At 48.8% G+C, this 23,668-nt stretch overlaps 1 protein-coding gene across 1 annotated transcript in view; it reads right to left on the bottom strand.

Moving 5' to 3' along the window:
* vegfc (vascular endothelial growth factor c) overlaps positions 1 to 16,319 on the bottom strand; it is a 51,327-nt gene extending 35,008 nt beyond the window's left edge. Inside the window, exons 1-2 of the mRNA XM_055631021.1 lie at positions 16,073 to 16,319; positions 3,564 to 3,754 (exon numbers count right to left, since the gene is read on the bottom strand). Of these exons, the coding sequence (XP_055486996.1) occupies positions 3,564 to 3,754; positions 16,073 to 16,319 (438 nt within the window). The remainder of the gene's footprint in view (positions 1 to 3,563; positions 3,755 to 16,072) is intronic.
* Between the last annotated feature and the right edge of the window lie 7,349 nt (positions 16,320 to 23,668).

Below are 23,668 nucleotides of genomic sequence, written 5' to 3'. Positions count from 1 at the left end.
CCAGCTGAGCTACCCCCCCCCCCCTCCTCTGCCCACCTGCCTGTCCTTTGTATAGGATGTATAACCCTGGCCCTAGGATTTCAAGAAGACCTAAGATGTAAGTTCCCAGGCCTGATCCTCCTGCAGCCACGTCTCAGTAATCCCCACCATGTGTGGGAAACGGGAGATATAGATGGTGATGTTGGGAGATATAGAACAAATGAATGAAAGATATGCAAAAAAGTAACAATGATAAAGATAACAGGCCATGTTTAAGGAAGAACTGCAGATGCTGGAAAAATTGAAGTAGACATAAATGCTGGAGGAACTCAGCGGGTCAGGCAGCATCTGTGGAGAACATGGATAGGTGACGTTTCACAGAGTGCTGGAGTAACTCAGCGGGACAGGCAGCATCTGTGGAGAAAATGGATAGTTGACGTTTCACAGAGTGCTGGAGTAACTCAGCGGGTCAGGCAGTATGTCAGGAGAACATGGATAGGTGACGTTTCACAGAGTGCTGGAGTAACTCAGCAGGTCAGGCAGCATGTCAGGAGAACATGGATAGGTGACGTTTCGGGTCGAGACCCTTCTTCAGACTGAGAGTCAGCGGAAAGGGAAACGAGAGATAGAAACATAGAAAATAGGTGCAGGAGTAGGCCATTCGGCCCTTCGAGCCTGCACCGTCATTCAATATGATCATGGCTGATCATCCAACTCAGTATCCCGTACCTGCCTTCTCTCAACTACCTGTGGCAGAGAATTCCACAGATTCACCACTCTCTGTGTAAAAAATAAATTTCTCATCTCGGTCCTAAAAGATTTCCCACTTATCCTTAAAGTGTGACCCCTTGTTCTGGAGACGATGGTGTAGAGAGATATTGAATAAATGAATGAGAAATATGTTAAATGTAACAATGATAGACAATAGACAACAGGTGCAGGAGTAGGCCATTCGGCCCCTCGAGCCAGCACCGCCATTCAATGTGATCATGGCAGATCATCCCCAATCAGTACTCCGTTCCTGCCTTCTACCCATATCACCTATCTCTAAGAGCCCTATCTAGCTCTCTCTTGAAAGTATCCAGAGAACCAGCCTCCACCATCCGAGAATTCTGAGGCAGAGAATTCCACACTCACAACTCTCTGATCATGGAAAGGTGGAGCCCACAATGGTGTATTGTTGGCTGTGGGCTAGATGATAACGTTATACAGGCTGTGCAACTCAACAGGACGACAGTGAAACTAGTGCAGCGGGTAGAGCTTCTGCCTCACAGCACCAGTGACCCGGGTTCCATCCTGACTACGGGTGCTGTCTGTACGGAGTGTGCACGTTCTCCCCGTGACTGCGTGGGTTTTCTCTGGGTGCTCCAGTTTCCTCCCACACTCCAAAGACGTACAGATTTATAGGATAATTGGTTTTGTATAATTGTAAATTGTCCCTAATCTTAGTGTGCAGGGATCACTGGTCAGTGCGGATTCGATCGGCCAAAGGGCCTGTTTCCGCATTATATCTCTAAACTAAACTAAACTATGAGGTGCTGTTCCTCCAATTTGCGCTGGGCCTCATTCTGATAGTGGAGGAGGCCCAGGACAGAAAGGTCAGTGTGGGAACGGGAGGGGGAGTTGGAGTGTTTGGGCTCAGGTTCTGTTCTGCTCATTTCACAGCCCAGTTCTGGTAACGTCACTGAGCGTCAGATTGGTTAATTACCGACTGATTGCAACAACGAGTGTGAATGTCAACCATTTCCTGTGCACTCTGCTTCCCGTGTGAATGCAGAGAACGTGCAGTGAAAACTGTCACTGTGTCAGTCAGCCCGACCTGTCCACACCCCAGCAGTATCAACATTGACCATCCCCCTCCATCCCTCCCCCCCCCACCCGCCCATCATCCAACTGTCATCCTGGTGAGCTTCATTGTCTGTATAACGTTGTCACCTCAACACCAATGGCCTGTTTGAAGAAGGGTCTCAACCCGAAACGTCACCTCTTCCTTCGCTCCATAGATGCTGCCTGACCCGCTGAGTTACTCCAGCACTCTGTGAAACGTCACCTATCCATGTTCTCCACAGCTGCTGCCTGACCCGCTGAGTTACTCCAGCACTCTGTGAAATGTCACCTATCCAACGTCACCTATCCATGCTCTCCACAGATGCTGCCTGACCCGCTGAGTTACTCCAGCACTCTGTGAAACGTCACCTATCCATGTTCTCCACAGATGCTGCCTGACCCGCTGAGTTACTCCAGCACTCTATCTAGTTACTCCAGTGTCTATCTAGGGAAATATGATCTAAGTCCTGGTGACCATGTGGAAGAACAGGCTTGAATAACAAAGAACATAGAACAAGGAACATAGAACATGGAACATAGAACACGGAACACAGAACACAGAACGTAACATGGAACACAGAACACGGAACACAGAACATGAAACACAGAACATAGAACACAGAACATGGAACATAGATCGTAGAACACGGAACATAGAACACGGAACATAGAACACGGAACATGGAACATGTAACATGGAACATAAAACAAGGAACATAGAACAGGCAGCATCTCTAGAGAGAAGGAATGGGTGACGTTTCGGGTTGTGACCTTTCTTTGGACGGGTGCATTCTGTGACTTACTTTCTGTGAGTTGTTTTCTCCAGGTGCTTTGGTTTCCTCCCCTGCCCCACAGACGTGCAGGTTTGTAGGTCTGAAGAGTTACTCCAGCATTTTGTGTCTACCGTCACCTATCTGCCTGCACATGATCCGTATCCCTCCATTCCCTACATATCCATGTGCATATCCAAAAGCCTCTTAAACACCACTATCGTATCTGCCTCCACCCCCACCCCTGGCACCCACAACCCTCTGTGTAAAATGACTCATCTCTTTTAAACATTTCACCTCTCAACTTAAAGTTGTGTCTCCAGTATTTGACACCCTGGGAAAAAGGTTCAACCTTCGACATTCCAGAGAAAGCATTCCCGGTTTTTCCAGTCTCTCTCTCTGCAGCTGCCAGTCTGTGATCCAGGCAGCGTTCCGGTAACCCACCTCCACACCCTCACAGCCCCCACTCCCACCCTGTGTGATATCGAGCGGCACGGGGAGGTGACGTTGAGAAGCCCCATGTGTGTGTGTGTGTGTGTGTGTGTGTGTGTGTGTGTGTGTGTGTGTGTGTGTGTGTGTGTGTGTGTGTGTGTGTGTGTGTGTGTGTGTGTGTGTGTGTGTGTGTGCATGTATGTGCGTGTGTGTGTGTGTGCGTGTGTGTGTGTGTGTGTGTGTGCATGTGTGTGTGTGTGTGTGTGTGTGTGTGTGTGTGTGTGTGTGCGTGTGTGTGTGTGTGTGTGTGTGTGCGTGCATGTATGTGTGTGTGTGTGAGTGTGTGAGTGTGTGTGTGTGTGCGTGTGTGTGTGTGTGCGTCCGGGTGTGTGTGTGTGTGTGTGTGTGTGCGTGTGTGTGTGTACGTGTGTGTGTGTGTGCGTGTGTGCATGCATGTGTGTGTGTGCGTGTGTGTGCATGCGTGTGTGTGTGCGTGTGTGTGCATGCATGTGTGTGTGTGCATGTGCGTGTGCATGGGCGCGGGGCGGTACTCACGGTCTTGCTGACATACGTGGTGCTGGTGTTCATACATGAGATGCCTTCGCTGTTGCAGCAGCCGCCACATCTGTAGACAGACACGCAGGATGGTTTAAAGATGATGCTTGTTGCTGACCCAAACTCTCTCCCTACGTCCAAGGACACCTCCCTGGGCATGCACTGAGTCTTTCTCCACTCATAATCAATACCTGATTGGGCAGATTCAAATATCACAGAACAATAATCAACACCTACTAGAGTTAAAGGCAACAACAATCCAACACAAGAAGCTCCTTAACGAAACACATACATCACCACAGCAACTAAAGATCATGTACAATCACGAGGCAGACACGCACGCGGGAATACAAGCATGGAGGGAATAGTTACACTAAATGCACACGGTCTGTTACCCAGAGTAGCGGAAAATAACCACAGGACATAGGTAGGTTTAAGGTGGGAGGGGAGGGGGGAGAGATTGAATAGGGACCTGAAAGGGCAGCTTTTTCACATATAGGATGGTGGGTTCCAGAGGAGGTCGTTGTGGCAGGTACCAGAACAATGCTTGAAAGGCACTTGGACAGGTACATGGATGGGACAGATTTAGAGGGATATGGGCCTACTGTGAGCGAGTGGGATTAGCTTCGTTGGGTCATCTTGGTCAGCATGGACAAGTTGGGTGGAATGGTCAGTTTCAGTGTTTCCTGCCTCTAGTATATCCAAAACCTTAATAATCATATGTTTCAATAAGGTTCCCCTTCTAAATTCCAGAGTGTACAAGCCCAGCCGCTTCATTCTATCAACATATGACAGTCCCGCCATCCCAGGAATTAACCTGGTGAACCTACGCTGCACTCCCTCAATAGCAAGAATGTCCTTCCTCAAATTTGGAGACCAAAACTGCACACAATACTCCAGGTGTGGTCTCACTAGGGCCCTGTACAACTGCAGAAGGACCTCTTTGCTCCTATACTCAACTCCTCTTGTTATGAAGGCCAACATGCCATTGGCTTTCTTCACTGCCTGCTGTACCTGCATGCTTACTTTACGACTCTATGACTAATCTGTAGATGCCTCCTATACATAGAATAGTAGAGTACAGGATCAGACCCTTCATCCCACAATGTCTGTGCCGAACATGATGCCAAGATCATCTCTTATCTGCCTGCATGTAATCCATATCCCACCATTTCTTGTATATCCATGTGCCTATCCAAACAAGGCCACTATCATGCCCGCTTCTACCCCACCCCGGCAGTGTGTTCCAGACCTCCACCACCCTCTGTGTAAAAAACTTTCCCCACACATTACCTGTAAACTTTGCCCCTCAGCTTAAAGCCATGCCCTATGGTGTAGTTATGTCTAGAGATACATCGTGGAAACAGGCACTTTGGCCCACTGAGTCTGCACCGACCAGGCATCGCCATATTCTAGCACCAGCCTACACGCTGGGAACAATTTACAAGTTTACAGAGGCCAATTAACCTACAAGTACAGACAAAATTTTTTTGACCATAGACAATAGACTATAGGTGCAGGAGTAGGCCATTCAGCCCTTCGAGCCAGCACCAGCCACTTTGTGATCACTGGTGATCATCCCGATCAGGCATCCCCCGTTCCTGCCTAGCTCCCCCTACACGCTGACTCCGCTATCTTTAAGAGTCCTACTAGAGGCCTCTTGAAAGTACCAGAGAACAAAGCCTCCACCTCCCTCTGAGGCAACAGACAATTCCACAGGCTCACAACTCTCTGTGTGAGGAAGTGCTTCCTCGTCTCCGTTCTAAATGGCTTACTCCTTATTCTTAAACTGTGGCCCCTGGTTCTGGACTCCCCCAACATTTTGTAGGTTCATTGGCTTTGGTAAAGTGTGTGGGATGGTGTATACAGGCAGAATTCCACAGGCTCACAACTCTCTGTGTGAGGAAGTGCTTCCTCGTCTCCGTTCTAAATGGCTTACTCCTTATTCTTAAACTGTGGCCCCTGGTTCTGGACTCCCCCAACATTTTGTATGGTGTACACACAGGCAGTGCCTGGCATCAGGGGTGGGATGGTGTACACAGGCAGTGCCTGGCATCAGGGGTGGGATGGTGTACACACAGGCAGTGCTTGGCATCAGGGGTGGGATGGTGTACACACAGGCAGTGCTTGGCATCAGGTGTGGGATGGTGTACACACAGGCAGTGCTTGGCATCAGGTGTGGGATGGTGTACACACAGGCAGTGCCTGGCATCAGGTGTGGGATGGGGTGGGATGGTGTATGGTGTACACAGGCAGTGCCTGGCATCAGGGGTGGGATGGTGTACACACAGGCAGTGCCTGGCATCAGGGGTGGGATGGTGTACACACAGGCAGTGCCTGGCATCAGGGGTGGGATGGTGTATACAGGCAGTGCTTGGCATCAGGTGTGGGATGGTGTACACACAGGCAGTGCCTGGCATCAGGGGTGGGATGGTGTACACAGGCAGTGCATAGCATCAGGTGTGGGATGGTGTACACACAGGCAGTGCCTGGCATCAGGGGTGGGATGGTGTAGACACAGGCAGTGCCTGGCATCAGTGAATCATGACCACACCACAACAAGCCATGAGGCTGGAGGAGGTGGTTCACTGATGAACCCCAACAGCCCAGCCGTCCACTCTATCCCAACACCGCTCATTGTTCCACACTCACGGCGTGGGCTGAGGCACTGCGGGGAAGGGTGACGGTGACGGTGGCAGGGAAGTCAATCGCTAGGTGGATGGACAGGAGACTCTGGCAGTGAGCGGGAGTCTCGGATGGTGTTACCATGTAGTGCAGGAAGGAACAGCAGATGCTGGTTCAAACAGAAGATGCATCTTGTCTCGTGCATTTAAATAGACACCAGAGAGGGTCTCTGGAGTCTGTGGAATTCGCTGCCTCAGAGGGCAGTGGAGGCAGGTTCTCTGGGTGCTTTCAAGAGAGAGCTAGATAGGGCTCTTAAAAATAGCAGAGTCAGGGGATATGGGGAGAAGGCAGGAACAGGGTACTGATTGGGGATGATCAGCCATGATCACATTGAATGGCGGTGCTGGCTTGAAGGGCTGAATGGCCTACTCCTGCACCTATTGTCTATTGTGTATTGTCTATTGTCTCCATCTTTCAAAGTATTCTTTACTTTCCAATTCAAAAGAATCTTAATCCTCAAATTAATGTAGCAGAGGTCACTAAAGTTGACCTGTGTTCAGTTTTTATGTTGAATTGAACAACTGCTTTCAGAGTTAGATTCATTTAGTTTTAGTGAGTAGGAAGGAACTGCAGATGCTGACTTAAACCAAAGATAGACACAACATGCTGGAGTAACTCAGCGGGGCAGGCAGCACCTCTGGAGAGAAGGAATGGGTGATGTTTCGGGTCGAGACCCTTCTTCAGACTGCTAGAAGGGTTTCGACCTAAAACGTCACCTATTCCTTTTCTCCAGTTGCTTCCTGAGCGGCTGAGTTGTCCAACCTTTTTTGTGTCTCTGCGGTGAGATCTATCTTGGCGGGGCCATGGGGAGAGGTTTAGGTTCTGTGTTATTGTTACATGTACCAAGTTACAATAAAAAGCTTTGTTTTAAATGCTATAAGAATCAGATCAGATAACACCATACCTAATTACAATCACTTCAAACTCCAGTCCAATAGGTGGAGCAAAGGGGAAGATACAGAGTGCAGAATATAGAGTGCAGAATCTCAGCATTGTAACGCATCAGTTCCACAGACAAAGTCCAATGTCCGCAATGGGGTAGAGGTGAATCGGACAGTACCCTAGCTTATGGAAGGGCCGTTCAGAAGCCTGATAACAGAGAGGAAGAAGCTGTTCCTGAGTCTGGTGGTGTGCGCTTTCAAGCTTATGTACATTCCCTCCAAACCTGTCCTATCCATGTGCCTGTCTGACTGTTTCATAAACCTTGCGATAGTCCCAGCCTCAATTCCTCTGGCAGCTTGTTCCACACACCCACCACCCTTTGTGTGAAAAAGCTACCCCTCAGATTCCTATTAAATGTTTTCTCTTGCACCTTAAACCTATGTCCTCTGGTCCTTGATTCCCCTACTCTGGGCAAGAGACTCTGTGCCTCTACCCGATCTATTCCTCTCATGATATTATACAGCGCTACAAGATCACCCCCTCATCCTCCTGCGCTCCATGGAATAGTCCCAGCCTACTCAATGTAGACTAGAATAGAGATCTTGCCCATGTTCAACTTCCTAAAATGCAGCACCTCACACTTCTCCGTATTAAATTCCATCAACCATTCCTCCGCCCACCTGGCCAATCGATCCAGATCCTGCTGCAATCGTTCACAACCATCTTCACTATCTGCAAAACCACTCACTTTTGTATCATCTGCAAACTTGCTAATCTTGCCCTGTATGTTCTCATCCAAATCATTGATGTAGATGAGAAACAGTAACGGGCCCAGCACCAAACCCTGAGGCATACCACTAGTCACAGGCCTCCAGTCCAAGAAGCAACCTTCCACCATCACCCACTGCTTTCTTCCATGGAGCCAATTTGCTATCCATTCAGCTCTCTCTCATTGGATCATCATGGGAACTAACTTTCACACGGAGATGGAGAGGGAGAGATAGATCAGCCATGATTGAATGGCAGAGGAGACTTGATGGGCCGAATGGCCTAAGCCTACTCCACAAACGTATGAACTTTTGAAAACAGAACCACTATAATGAGAAACAGGTCAGTAGATTGTCAAAGATTCAAGGTGTTGTGAGATGGACTGATTCAGCATTCAGTAAGTGGGCTGTTCTGGCTGGTTTGGGGAGGATTGATGCCAGAACATGACTGGGTACGTACATCCCGGCCAAAAATATTCTCCCGGACTCCAAATGGAAAAGTCATTATCCAATCCCCAGAGGGCCCAGTGTATGAGTCAGAGTGGAGAACTCACTGAAAATAAACTTCCCCCTTGCACTTCTGCCCTTGTGAACCATGGTCGTCAAAGCCCTGTCTACAGTCCAACGTCATGTTTGTCCTGGCAACGTGGTTGTTGGTGTAGAAGGTGAAACGCAGTCAGATTCAGTGAAGCATTGCCAACATCAATTCTGCAAAACCAGGCACGGTGTAGTGATGGAGAGCTAAAATAAACTGACTAACTCTGCTCCGGAACCACCATTGTACCAGGACTGAAGTTTACTACCTCTCCTGCCTTCACTTAGAGGGTGGTCACTAAATGCCAGAGTAACAGGTAGCATCTCTGGAGAGAAGGAATGGGTGACGTTTCGGGTACAAACCCTCCATCAGTCATCTAGACCCAAAACGTCACCTATCCATGTTCCCCACAGATGCTGCCTGACCCGCTGAGTTACTCCAGCACTCTGTGAAACGTCACCTATCCATGTTCCCCACAGATGCTGCCTGACCCACTGAGTTACTCCAGCACTCTGTGAAACGTCACCTATCCATGTTCTCCACAGATGCTGCCTGACCCACTGAGTTACTCCAGCATTCTGTGAAACGTCACCTATCCATGTTCTCCACAGATGCTGCCTGACCCGCTGAGTTACTCCAGCACTCTGTGAAACGTCACCTATCCATGTTTCCACAGCCTGACCCGCTGAGTTACTCCAGCACTCTGTGAAAGTCACCTTTGTCTCCACAGATGCTGCCTGACCCGCTGAGTTACTCCAGCACTCTGTGAAACGTCATCTATCCATGTTCTCCACAGATGCTGCCTGACCCGCTGAGTTACTCCAGCACTCTGTGTCTATGTTCAGTAAATAGCTTTGTTTGGCCTCCTATCCAATCAGATCAGATAATATCATACATAAATACAATCACTTCAAACTCCAGTGCAACAGGTAGAGCAAAGGGGAAGATACAGAGTGCAGAATATAGTTCTCAGCATTGTATAGTTCTCAGCATCAGTTCCAGTATCAAGTCCAATGTCCGCAATGGGGTAGAGGTGAATCGGATCTAGAGCTGCCAACATTCTCACTCCCAAATAAGGTACAAAAGGGCAAAATGCGGGACAAATTCCTGACGGCAATTCGTTGACTGACTCAGTGAATGATGAGTTGGCCCGGGTGCTGGACTGTACACAAAGCCCAGCCGGCGGGCCAGCTGAGGAGTTTTGGTCCGGGCCGCGCAACGTCATGCGCAAAGTCCAGCACCCCGTCCAACTCATGAACCGATGATCGGCCATGAGAAGGAGGGACAGTGGTGGTGTCGGCGGTAAGCGAAGGTCCATAGGTCGGACAGCTGGCCGGTCTGCCCACCGACCGACGGGGTCACGGGGAGGCGCTGCTGCTGCTGCTGCACTCCATGGGCTGCACTACGTCGGGACGGGTGAGGCGGGGCCGGACGCGGCGCTCCGACCCGACAGTCCCCTCGACCCGAGTAGCAGCGGTCAAATACGGGACAAGGGCGGTCTCGTACGGGACAAACCAATTTAGCCCAATATACATAGAAACATAGAAAATAGGTGCAGGAGTAGGCCATTCGGCCCTTCGAGCCTGCACCGCCGTTCAATATGATCATGGCTGATCATCCAACTCAGTATCCCATCCCTGCCTTCTCTCCATACCCCCTGATCCCTTTAGCCTCAAGGGCCACATCTAATCCCTCTTCAATATAGCCAATGAACTGGCCTCAACCACCTTCTGTGGCAGAGAATTCCACAGACTCACCACTCTCTGTGTAAAAAATGATCTTCTCATCTCGGTCCTAAAAGACTTCCCTCTTATCCTTAAACTGTGGCCCCCAGTTCTGGACTTCCCCAACATCGGGAATAATCTTCCTGCATCTAGCCTGTCCAACCCCTTAAGAATTTTGTAAGTTTCTATAAGATCCCCCCTCAATATTCTGAATTCTAGCGTGTACAAGCCAAGTCTATCCAGTCTTTCTTCATATGAAAGTCCTGCCATCCCAGGAATCAGTCTGGTGAACCTTCTCTGTACTCCCTCTATGGCAAGAATGTCTTTCCTCAGATTGGGAGACCAAAACTGTACACAATACTCCAGGTGTGGTCTCACCAAGACCCTGTAAAACTGCAGTAGAACCTCCCTGCTCTTATACTCAAATCCTTTTGCTATGAATGCTAACATACCATTTGCTTTCTTCACTGCCTGCTGCACCTGCATTCCTACTTTCAATGACAGGTGTACCATGACACCCAGGTCTCGTTGCATCTCCCCTTTTCCTAATCGGCCACCATTCAGATAATAGTCTACTTTCCTGTTTTTGCCACCAAAGTGGACAACCTCACATTTATCCACATTATACTGCATCTGCCATGCATTTGTCCACCCAAACTATCCAAATCACCTTGCAGCCTCCTAGCATCCTCCTCACAGCTAACGCTGCCCCCCAGCTTCATGTTATCCACAAACTTGGAGATATTGCATTCAATTCCCTCATCCAGAGCATTAATATATATTCTAAATAGCTGGGGTCCCAGCACTGAGCCTAGCGGTACCCCACTAGTCACTGCCTGCCATTCTGAAAAGGACCCGTTTGCTCCTACTCTTTGCTTCCTGTCTGCCAGCCAGTTCTCTATCCACATCAATACTGAACCCCCAATGCCATGTGCTTTAAGTTTGTATACTGATCTCTTATGTGGGACCTTGTCGAAAGCCTTCTGAAAGTCCAGATATAACACATCCACTGGTTCTCCCTTATCCACTCTACTAGTTACATCCTCGCAAAATTCTATAAGATTCGTCAGACATGATTTACCTTTCATAAATCCATGCTGACTTTGTCCAATGAATTCACCACTTTCCAAATGTGCTGCTATCCCATCTTTAATAACTGACTCCAGAATTTTCCCCACCACCGATGTTAGACTAACTGGTCTGTAATTCCCAGTTTTCTCTCTCCCTCCCTTTTTAAAAAGTGGGGTTATATTAGCTACCCTCCAGTCCTCAGGAACTACTCCAGAATCTAAAGTTTTGAAAAATTATCACTAATGCAGGATGGTGTATACAGGATGTCCCGGCTAATACGGGACAGTTGGCAACCCTAATCGGACAGTACCCTAACTTATGGAAGGACCGTTCAGAAGCCTAATAACAGAGGGGAAGAAGCTGTTCCTTAGTCTGGTGGTGCGCGCTTTCAAGCTTCTGTGCTTTCGGCTGGATGGGAGCGGGGAGAAGTGGGAATGACTGGGGTGGGACAGGGACAAGTCTTTGATGATGTCGGCTGCTTTCCCAAGGCAGCGGGAAGTGTAGATGGAGTCAATGGTGGGGAGTGTGGTCTGTGTAATGGACTGGGCTACATCTACAATGGTGGGGAGTGTGGTGTGTGTGATGGACTGGGTTACATCTACAATGGTGGGGAGTGTGGTCTGTGTGATGGACTGGGCTACATCTACAATGGTGGGGAGTGTGGTCTGTGTGATGGACTGGGCTACATCTACAATGGTGGGGAGTGTGGTCTGTGTGATGGACTGGGCTACATCCACAACTCTCTGCAGTATCTTGTGATCTTGGGCAGAGCTGTTACCAAGCTGTGATGCAAGCCGTCAGTCTGCTTTCTAAATGTCTGAAATGGCTTCCCTTAGTTTCTATTTCTGTTCACTGAACGTTAACTCAAGGGATGTGGAGTGCATCACAGTATGATCCGCAGGGTTACAGAGGTCAGGCACAGAGGTTAATGAGACAAATGCTAAACATTGCAGCAGGATCTGGATCGATTGGCCAGGTGGGCGGAGGAATGGTTGATGGAATTTAATACAGAGAAGTGTGAGGTGTTGCATTTTGGGAAGCCAAACAAGGACAGGACCTACATAGTGAATGGTCGGCCTCTGGGTAGTGTTGTATAGCAGTGGGATCTAGAAATTAGTTACTTGAAGGTGGAGTCGCAGGTAGATAAGGTGGTCAAAAAGGCTTTTGGCACATTGGGCCTCATCAGTCAGAGTGTTGAGTCTAGGAGTTGGGAGGTCATGTTGCAGTTGTATAAGACGTTGGTGAGGTTGCATTTAGAATATTGTGTTCAGTTCTGGGCATCATGTTATAGGAAAGATATTGTCAAGTTTGAAAGGGTTCAGAGAAGATTTACGATGATGTTGCCAGGACTAGAGGGTGTGAGCTACAGGGAGAGGTTGAGCAGGCTGGGACTCTATTCTTTGGAGCGCAGGAGGATGAGGAATGATCGTATGGAGGTGTATAAAATCATGAGAGGAATAGATCGGGTAGATGCACAGAGTCAGTTGCCACACCCCAATTTGGCCAGGATGAGGGGTAATCAACATGTCCCATCTACACTAGTCCCATCCATCCGCATTTGGCCCATATCCCTGTAAATCTGTGCTCTCCATGTGCCCACCACCCTCGGTGTGGATGAAGTTGCCCCTCGTGTTCCCATGACAATATGGGCGGGTCACGGGGGAGAGAGGGGGGAAGGAAGGGGTGGGTTGTAGTCAGTCACCTAAACTTGGAGAATTCACAGCCTTGGGTCTGTGAAGGGAAATTCCTTCTCTTCCGGATGCCTTTTTTTCAATTAAAATTCAGGAACTCCACAGGGACCATTAGTTATAGAAACTTTGTTTTATTTTTAAGTTGCATGTTTATTTAGCTGCTTGGATTTAATTTCCTGAGCTGCCACATAAGATCTGAATTCATAGATTAATTGAGAACGGAACCAGTTCCCTAGGAGTTTGGAGTCTGTACCAAATTCTAATCCACACCAATTGGGTCTGGGTATTGAAGGGAAATTCCTGTCTTTTCTGAACGGAATTGCCAGTTTTTTTCAATTACAAAAAAATCGTCATTGGGAACTGCCCACAGCCAGGTCCGCGATTTTGGCGCTGTTTGGAGGGGGCGGGTTTAAAACGCGATTTTTACTAGGCTGTACTAATCGCAGATGTTCAGCCTAGTTTTAAGAAAAATTGCAAGATCGCAAAAGGTATTTTATTTAGCCTCGATAATTAGTTCTAATAGTTTTAAAATTTCCTGAGCAAACCTCTGCAGGGTTTTATAAAGCAAACAATAAGATGTCTTATTTTGACATTAAATCATAGATAAACCCTATATATGAGAACGGAATATCCCGCATTTTTCTCCTAGGACTAATTTGGAGTCTAAACCAGCGCGTTCCACAACCTCACGCGATTTAAATGGGCCAACAATTGAACACAATTCCATTTGGCTATAAATTAATGCCAAATCATTATTGGAATAATCTTTGGACACTTAGGCTATTTAAAAAAGTCCTTAAGAAATGGGCGTTTGACTATCCAGTCAGCTTTTTTGTAATGTCCATTGAAAAGCAATAGGGAACAAGATGCTAATTTCCGAGTATGAAAATGGTCATAACTTTTTTAATACTTGAGATATGAAAGTGAATTGCTTATTGTTATGCATGGTTGCAGACTTGATTTTTTAAATCTCGTAACATTGCTACCTATTACAGGAAGGATGGGGAGGCTTTGGAGAGGGTGTAGAGGGGGTTTACCAGAACGATGCCGGGATTACAAAGATTTAGCCACAGGCTGAGGTTGAACAGACTTGGTTGTGGAATGCAGGAGCATGCGGGCTGATCTTTTCGAGGTGCACAAAATCTTGAGAGGAATAGATCGGGTAGACACACACAGTCTCTTGCCCAGAGTAGAGGAATCAAAGACCAGATGTAAGGTGAGAGGGGTAAGATTTAATATGGAGCCTGGGGAGTAACATTTTCACAAACAGGGTGGTGGGTGAATGGAATGAGCTGCTAGAGGCAAGGACTATCAAACATTGAGACAGGTACATGGAGAGGACAGGTTTAGAGGGAAACGGGCCGAATGCAGGCAGGTGGGACGTGTAGATGGGGCATGTTGGTCGGTGTGGGCAAGTTGGGCTATAGGGCATATGCACAGGTGATGGCCACCACACTATAAACATTTCAGTCGGGCTGCAACACAGGAGCATTGATACAGGAGCAGATGGTCATTTAATACGAGAGATATAGAAGGGGAGATGTGAGGAGGAATTGGTCTAAAATAAGCAGAAAATGTCCATAGGTTAAACGGAATCAGTGTAGTGAGCACATGCAGGTACATTGGGCTGGATTTGTACAATGGGCAATGATGTCATTGAGTTATACAACATGGAAACTATCAAACTAAAAATCATAACTTGATGGTCATGCATCCTATGTTTCTATTTCCTTAATCACGTGAAAACTTTACACCCAAGGACTTCTCTACGCTGCACCACTCTATGACACGAAACCACAGATGCTGATTCACAAAAAAAGACACAGAGTGCTGGAGTAACTCAGCGGGTCCTGCAGCATCTGTGGAGAACATGGATAGGTGACGTTTCATAGAGTGCTGGAGTAACTCAGCGGGTCAGGCAGCATCTGTGGAGAACGTGAATAGGTGACGTCCAGTTCTGAACCCTTCTTCAGTCAGACTGACTTTAGATGGGGAATAAAGCTGGAGGAGAAGTGAGAGGGGGTGCGAACCAAAGCCTGGAGATTGACAGGTGTATGAGGTCAATAGACAATGGGTGCAGGAGTAGGCCATTCGGCCCTTTGAGCCAGCACCGCCATTCAATGTGTAACAATGGCTGATCATCCACAATCAGTACTCCGTTCCTGCCTTCTCCCCATATCCCCTGACTCCGCTATCTTTAAGAGCCCTATCTAGCTCTCTCTTGGAAGCATCCAGAGAACCTGCCTCCACCACCCTCTGAGGCAGAGAATTCCACAGACTCACAACTCTCTGCGTGAAAAAGTGTTTCCTCGTCTCCGTTCTAAATGGTTTATTCCTTACTCTTAAAGGTCAGGAGGGATTAGATTGGACGATGTTTGGACAAAGGCCAGAGGTGACGACACAAGGTGTGAGACGAGGAGAGGGTGGGAGTGAAATGTGAAGCTGGAGGAAGGAATGTAGGTGTTAGCGGGTCGGGGGGGGGGGGGGGGGGGGGGGTAGAGGCTGGCAAGTTTGCTTGTTCAGCTGAAGATAGTTTATCAGTGACTGGAACATTCCGTAGATGGGGCTGACTAAATTACAGAGAGACACTTTACAATTTCAAGTACAGGTCCACCACTGAGTTTCCGGCAACTGGTGATCAGGCTCCTCCTTTGACCCGGACAAAATGATGCTTGAAATCCCCTCCCCCCCCCCCCCCCCCCGACAACGTGTCCGCCAGGCCGGGAGAGGTGGTCGATCTCGACCTCACTGGGAGTTCCGCGGCTGACCCCGACCTCACTGGGCGGCTGACCCCGACCTCACCGGGAGTTTCCGCGGCCAGTCGGCGCGGGTGGGATTTTCCCCCCCCCCCCCCTCCCCCCCTACGGCCGGGACTCTGGAATTCCGGCCCGTTTGTGGCCGGCAAATCCGTTCCCGTAGCCGGCTCCCACGGACAACTACGCGGGCCCGTGTTTCGGGCCCTCGGCGGCCTAGACGGAACGTTCCGGTACTGTTGGACACCCTCAGAGGCCCTGACCCCTGTTGTTCCGACACAACGATCAATCCCCAATCAGGTTCTGGAAGCAAGGGTGCGGGGTAATCGGTGGTGGACCTGTATTTCATGGTGAGGCCCAGCAGGCCGTCGCAGACGGGTTAGTTAGAGAGCGGGACTTACTTTTCAGGATCTCGGGGTTGTAGAAGGAGGCGGCGTAGGCGACGGGCTCCTCTGAGGCGGTGCTGAGCCCAGCACCCCGGTACTGGGGATGTCCACCCTGCGACTGGCATCGTAGCATCTTCCACTGCTCCGGGTAAAAGATGGCCATCAGCTCGTCAACGCTGGACACTGAACGTAGCTGCTGCTCCAGCTCTCTGTTCCTACGGCCCTGGAGGACAGGGGGGGGGGGGGGGGGGTGGGGCAACATGAGAGAGCTGTGGTTAGGCGGGCAACTGCCCACATACACCCACCTAGAGCCGCACACGGCGGGAAACCACTGTGGTGACGCAGCGGGTAGAGCTGCTGCCTCACAGCACCACAGACCCAGGCCCCATCCTGACTACGGGTGCTGTCTGTACGGAGTTTGTACCGTCTCCCCGTGACCACGTGGGTTTTCTCCGGGTGCTCTGGTTTCCTCCCACACTCCAAAGACAGGCGGGTTTGTTGGTTAATTGACTTCGGTAAAAATCATAAATTGGCCAAAGTGTGTAGGATAGCGTTAGTGTGCGGGGATCGCTAGTCAGTGTCGACTCAGTGGGCCCGTGCTGAGGTACTGTGAAAAGCTTTTGTTGTGTGCTAACCAGTCAGCGGAAAGACAATACATGATTACAATCGAGGTCCAGTGTACAGATACGGGATAAAGGAATAACATTTAGTGCAAGATAAAGTCAGTAAAGCCCGATCAAAGATATCCATGTGGGTTTTCCCTGAGTGCTCCATTGTCCTTCAACACTCCAAAGATGTGCAGATTGGCTTCTCTAAATTGTAGGATGCTGCTAGTGTACGGGAGATTGTTGGTTGGCAGGGACTCCTTGGGTTAAAGGTATATCACTAAACTATACTTAAGGTGCTGGAGTAACTCGGCGGGTCAGGCAGCATCTGTGGAGAACATGGATAGGTGACGTTTCACAGAGTGCTGGAGTAACTCAGCGGGTCAGGCAGCATCTGTGGAGAACATGGATAGGTGATGTTTCACAGAGTGCTGGAGTAACTCAGCGGGTCAGGCAGCATCCGTGGAGAACATGGATAGGTGACGTTTCACAAGAGTGCTGGAGTAACTCAGCGGGTCAGGCAGCATCTGTGGAGAACATGGATAGGTGACGTTCGGACAGGTTTAGAGGGATATGGGTCAAGTGGGACTAGTGTAGATGGGGCATGTTGATCAGCATGGGCAAGGTGGGCCGAAGGGCCTGTTTCCATGCTGTGTGGCACTATGACTCAATGAGATGTGAGGTGAGTTCGCTAATTGGATCCAAAACCAAGGAGGCAGAGGGTCATGGGTGGAGGAATTAGGACCTTAATCCTTGGAGTGCAGGAGGACATGGAGTTTTCTCCCTTTTTCACTCAATCCCATTCTCCGGCCTTCTCCCCATAGCCCCTGGCACCCATAATGATCAAGAATCTGACAATCCCACTTTAAAAATACCAATGACTTGGCCTCCACATTTAGGCAGGGACATAGATAGGAACCTGGAGGATCTGTGGTAATGAATACTACAGATTTACCCCCCTCTGGCTAAATATTCAGATCAGTGCCTTCTCTAATGAGGGGAATGTGTTCTTGCCGTTCACCATGTCTGGGCCTCACTTCTATACCCAGGGGTCACATCTTCCATCCAACTTGCTTATTAGAAAGAAAAACAATCCTGACCTGCAATGTTTCTCCTCATAATTCTCCAATCTGGGCAATAGACAATAGACAATAGACAATAGGTGCAGGAGTAGGCCATTCGGCCCTTCGAGCCAGCACCGCCATGGCTGATCATCCCCAATCAGTACCCCGTTCCTGCCTTCTCCCCATAACCCCTGACTCCACTAACTTTAAGAGCCCTATCTAGCTCTTGAAAGTATCCAGAGAACCTGCCTCCACCGCCCTCTGAGGCAGAGAACTCCACAGACTCACCACTCTGTGAGAAAAAGTGTTTCCTCGTCACCGTTCTAAATGGCTCTAATTGCACCTCCTTGAACTTCACATGTAATAATCCCTCGTACATCATCACATCTCTCCTGTAGTGTAGCATCCATAACCCTACCTCTTCCCACAGCTGGGGTCCAATGTGGACTCATAGAATGATACAGAATGGAAACAGGCCCTTCGGCCCAACTTGCCCACACTGACCGACATGTCCCAGCTACACTAGTCCCACCTGTCTGAGTTTGGCCCATAGATTTTCTGACGGAGCGACCGCAGGCAGTGAGACTGGGCCCGCACCTGTCCTCCACTATCACCCTGAGCACCGGCACACCACAGGGCTATGTACTAAGCCCCATGCTCTACTCCCTCTTCACTCACGACTGTGTTGCTGCATTCGACACCAACACCATTGTCAAGTTTGCAGACGACACAACAGTGATTGGGCTGATCACCAACGGTGATGAAACAAAATACAGAGCGGAGGTGCAGAACCTGGCGGACTGGTGCACACGTTACAACTTGTCACTAAACACCTCCAAGACCAAGGAGCTGATTATTGACTTCAGGAGGTCACATAATGGAGAATACGCCCCAATCTCCATTTACGGGGAAAGTGTGGAGAGAGTGTCCAGCTTTAAGTTTCTGGGCACTCACATTTCAGAGGACCTCACATAGTCCACCAACACCGCTGCGCTGGTCAAGAAGGCACAGCAACGACTGTTCTTCCTGAGGACATTAAAAGAGACTGGTCTGCCCCAACAGCTGCTGACAACATTCTACCGCTGCACCACAGAGAGCATATTAACGTATGGCATCTCTGTGTGGTATCTCAGCTGCACGGAGGCGGAGAGGAGAGCTCTTCAGCGCATCGTGCACAGAGCACAGAGGATCATTGGGACACAGCTACCAGCCTTGGAGGGCATCTACCGCACACGGTGCCTCAGGAAGGCCGTCAGCATCCATAAAGACTCCTCACACCCTTGTAATGGACTGTTCGAACTACTTCCCTCCGGCAGACGTTACAAGGCCTTCTACGCCCGAACCTCCAGACAGCTTCATTCCCAGAGCTATAGCGGCTCTGAACCGGCCCTGCTGAGTGCCCCCCACCCTCCCTGGACTGTCTCCCTCAGATGGTCACGACACACAGCTTATATATTTATTTTTTTGACATCGGATGGAAGCTGCATACCAAATCCCTGTGTGTCTAATGTGCAATGACAATAAAATATATTATTATTATTATTATTATTATTATTATTATTATTATTATTATTATTATTATTATTATTATTATTATTATTATTATCCCTCCAAACCTGTCCTATCCATGTACCTGTCCAGGTGTCTTTTGAATGTTTATGACTTTGATGAGGTTTTGTTGGAAATGGGAAAGGCAAGAGAGGAACATTTAAAAGAGGTCAAAGTTGACAAAGAAGTCAGTGGAGGAGACGAAGGGAAAGGCCTGTGATCAGGTCGAATATTCACGCAAAGCTGGACAGGTAAACACCTGTACCAGGTAAACACCATTACCGCACCTGCAATGGGCAGCAATTTACAATGCCTGTCTTTCACAATATATCACTACATGCTGTCTGTACGAAGTTTGCCTGTTCTCCCCGTGACCTGCGTGTCTTTTCTCCGAGATCTCTGGTTTGCTCCCACACTCCAAAGACGTGCAGGTTTGTAGGTTAATTGACGGTACAAATTGTCCTTAGTGTGTGTAGGGTAGTGTTAATGTGCGGGGATCACTAGTCGGCGCGGACTCGGTGGGCCAAAAGCCCTGTTTCCACGCTGTGTCTCTAAACTAAACTAAAGAACAAAATTCCTTTGAGTTATCAGCGTAACAAATTCCCTGAAAGTGGCCTGATGTTGTTGCAGAGGGAATCGAGTGTAAAATGAAAATGAGTGCCAGGGGACCTAAGCCAACTTGAAACAACAAACTGTTGTAACTGCAGGGCACACGTCTGTGATCAAAGGGATGCTTTGATTCTCTGATCCTCTCGATTCTCTCACAGTTACACAGTTTAGTTTATGTGTCACGTGTATCGAGGTACAGTGGAAAGCTTTGTGGCGTGCTCTCCAGTCAGCAGAAAGACAATACATGATTATAATCGCACCTGTAATGATTTTCCTGACGGACCAGTAACAATCTCTGTACTGATCTGAGCAGTTACCTACAAGGTCCCCCCACCAGAAACTCCCAAATCACTTTGTTCTCGTAAAACTCCCAGCCATACTCCCATATCATCGCTTCCTTTAACTTCATCCCTGCTATTCTGGCAACTTGCCCACAACAATGAATAACTTCACCCTGAAATAAATCTCACTCCTAGGTGGTGGGGTGGAAGGAAGGAAATGGTTCATGGGATAGACACAAAAACTCAGCGTGGGCAGGCAACATCTCCGGAGAGAAGGAATGGTTGACGTTTCAGGTCAAGACCCTTCTTCAGACTGATGATTCATGAGATGTGTAGGAAGGAACTGCAGATGCTGGTTTACACTGGAGATAGTCACAAAATGCCGGAGTAACTCAGCGGCACAGGCAACAGTTGATGCTACCTGACCTGCTGAGTTACTCCAGCATTTTGTGTGTAACTTTGATATTTTGTGAGCTTGAGTTTTGAGGTTGGCTAGGCTGCGACTTTGTTCTTTGGAGCGTAGGAGGCCAGTGGTTGACCTTATTGAGGTGTACACGATCATGAGGGGCACGGATAAAGTGAACGCTCGCTGTCTTTGTCCCAGCATAGAGGATTCCAAAACTAGAGGGCACAGGATAAAGGTGAGAGGGGAGAGATTTACGAGGGACCTCAGGGACAACTTGTTCACTTTGAGCATCGTCCGTATCTGGACCGAGCTGCCAGAGGAAGCTGTGGAAGCGGGTGCTATTACAACTTTTAAAAAAAGGTTTGGACAGATACCTGGTGAGAACAGGGGTCGGCAACCTACGGCCCCTGGGCCGAATGCGGCCCGTATTCCGTAATCATTCGGCCCGCCGAGCGCTGGCTGTACCGCAACCTGTGCACGGCCGCGCACCTTCTGTGAACACGTTTAAGAAAGAACTGCAGATGCTGGAAAAATCAAAGGTAGACAAAAATGCTGGGGAAACTCAGCGGGTGAGACATGCAAGGACTGCACGAGGCTGCCTCACCCGCTGAGTTTCTCCAGCATTTTTGTCTACCTTCTGTCAACACGAGATTTGATGCCTGCTATCCGAGGCAGGATGGGGGCGGGATCCACGTGTACACGTGATAGATGTGGCCAGCCGTCCGCTCACAGACATGCGTCCCGGCCCCTATGCAGAACAAGGTTGCCCTCCCCTGCTTCAGAGGGATGTGGGCCAAATGCAGGCAAATGGGACTAGCCCAGAATGCCAACTTGGTCAGCATTGACAAGTTGGGCTGAAGGGCCTGTTTTCACGCTGCAAAGGTCAATGACTCTACAACAAATGTTTCCCAATGTTAGTTCATTATTACTGCCTTCAGAGAGGATCGACGGAGTTGTGTATTCCTCAACTGTCTGTCTATTCAGGATAAACTGTACAATGGAATATTTCCCAGCCTAGCCCTCAATAACCCCACCGTCACATAGATTAAGGATGATACGTTAAGATGCATGAAAAACAGCTTCTTCCCCTCTATAATCAGGTTTCTGAACGGCCCTTCCATAAGCTAGGGTACTGTCCGATTCACCTCTACCCCATTGCGGACAGTGGACCTTGTCTCTGGAACTGATGCGCTACAATGTTGAGAACTATATTCTGCACTCTGTATCTTCCCCTTTCCTCTACCTGTTGTTGAGTTTGACTTGATTGTATTAATGTGTAATATTATCTAATATGTTTACATGGCACACAAAACAAAGGTTTTCACTGTATGTCTGTACATGTGACAATAATAAACTCGAACCGAGGACTTGATTCCGTGGAGCACAGGTGGATGAGGGGTGATCTTATAGAGATGTATACGACAATGAGGGGGATAGACAGAGTGAATGTACACAGTCTTTTATCCAGAGTCGGGGAATCAAGAACCAGAACTAGGTTTAAGCTGAGAGGGGAAAGATGTATTAGGGATCTGAGGGGCAACTTATTCACACAGTGGGTGGTGGGTGTATGGAATAAATGACCAGAGGAGGTGGTCGAGCAGATACAAGAACAACATTGAAGAGACATTTGGACAGGTACATAGATAGGAAAACTTTAGGAGGATATCGGCCGTGCAGGCATGTGGAACTAATGTAGACTGGGCATCTTGATCGGCATAAACAAGATGGGCCGAAGGGCCTGTTTCCGTGCTGTATCACTCTATGCCTGTAAACTCTTCAGGGCGGCACGGTGGTGCAGCGGTAGAGTTGCGGCCTCACAGCGCCAGATCCCGACTACGGGTGCTGTCTGTACCGAGTTTGTACAATATTGTACGCGTGGGTTTTCACCGGGTGCTCTGGTTACCTTCCACACTCCAAACACTTGCGGGTTTGTAGATTAGTTGGCTTTGGTAAACGTGTAAGTTGTCCCTGCTGTGTCGGATAGTGCTGGTGTACGGGGTGATCGCTGGTCGGAGTGGGCTGTCTTAGTGGGCTGAAGGGCCTGTTTCTGCCCTGGATCTCTTTAAAGTCTCTATTTCTAAAGTGAAGTTTAAACCTAATAATAGACACAAAAAGCTTGAGTAACTCAGCAGGACAGGCAGCACCTCTGGAGAGAAGGAATGGGTGAGGTTTTTGGTCAGGACGCTGCCTGACCCACTGAGTTACTCCAGCTTTTTGTGTCTTTCTTCGGTGTTAGCCAGCATCTGCAGTTCTTTCCCACGCACTAAACCTAACAAGGTCCTCTTTCATTCAACATGGTCTCTCCTGTGAAAAAAAGTCAAACATGAATATTTATCTTTGCTCATAATGAAGTAATGAGGCAATTTGTTCCCAGAGTTGTGCTGACATGGCCATAAGTGCTGAATCTAAACATGTCACAGCCGGTCATTTGTTTTAATGAACAGAGATTGTTTCCTACTTTAGGCGCAAGAAGCTGGAGTAACTCAAGGAGAGGAAGAATGGAGACCATTCATTCTCTCCACAGATGCTGCCTGACCCGCTGAGTTACTCCAGCACTCTGTGAAACGTCACCTATCCATGTTCTCCACAGATGCTGCCTGACTCGCTGAGTTACTCCAGCACTCTGTGAAACGTCACCTATCCATGTTCCCCACAGATGCTGCCTGAGCACTCTGTGAAACGTCACTCCAGCACTCTGTGAAACGTCACCTATCCATGTTCTGCACAGATGCTGCCTGACCCGCTGAGTTACTCCAGCACTCTGTGAAACGTCACCTATCCATGTTCTCCACAGATGCTGCCTGACCGCTGAGTTACTCCAGCACTCTGTGAAACGTTACCTCCACAGATGCTGCCTGACCCGCTGAGTTACTCCAGCACTCTGTGAAACGTCACCTATCCATGTTCTCTTGAGTTACTCCAGCACTCAGTGAAACATCACCTATCCATGTTCTCCACAGATGTTGCCTGACCCGCTGAGTTACTCCAGCACCCTGTGAAACGTCACCTATCCATGTTCTCCACAGATGCTGCCTGACCCGCTGAGTTACTCCAGCACTCTGTGTCTACATTTGGTTTAAACCAGCATGTTGCACGTT

Source organism: Leucoraja erinacea, unplaced genomic scaffold, assembly GCF_028641065.1.
Source record: "Leucoraja erinacea ecotype New England unplaced genomic scaffold, Leri_hhj_1 Leri_61S, whole genome shotgun sequence".
In the NCBI taxonomy this organism is placed as follows: domain Eukaryota; kingdom Metazoa; phylum Chordata; class Chondrichthyes; order Rajiformes; family Rajidae; genus Leucoraja; species Leucoraja erinaceus.
This window is presented reverse-complemented; position numbering and strand designations above follow the sequence as displayed.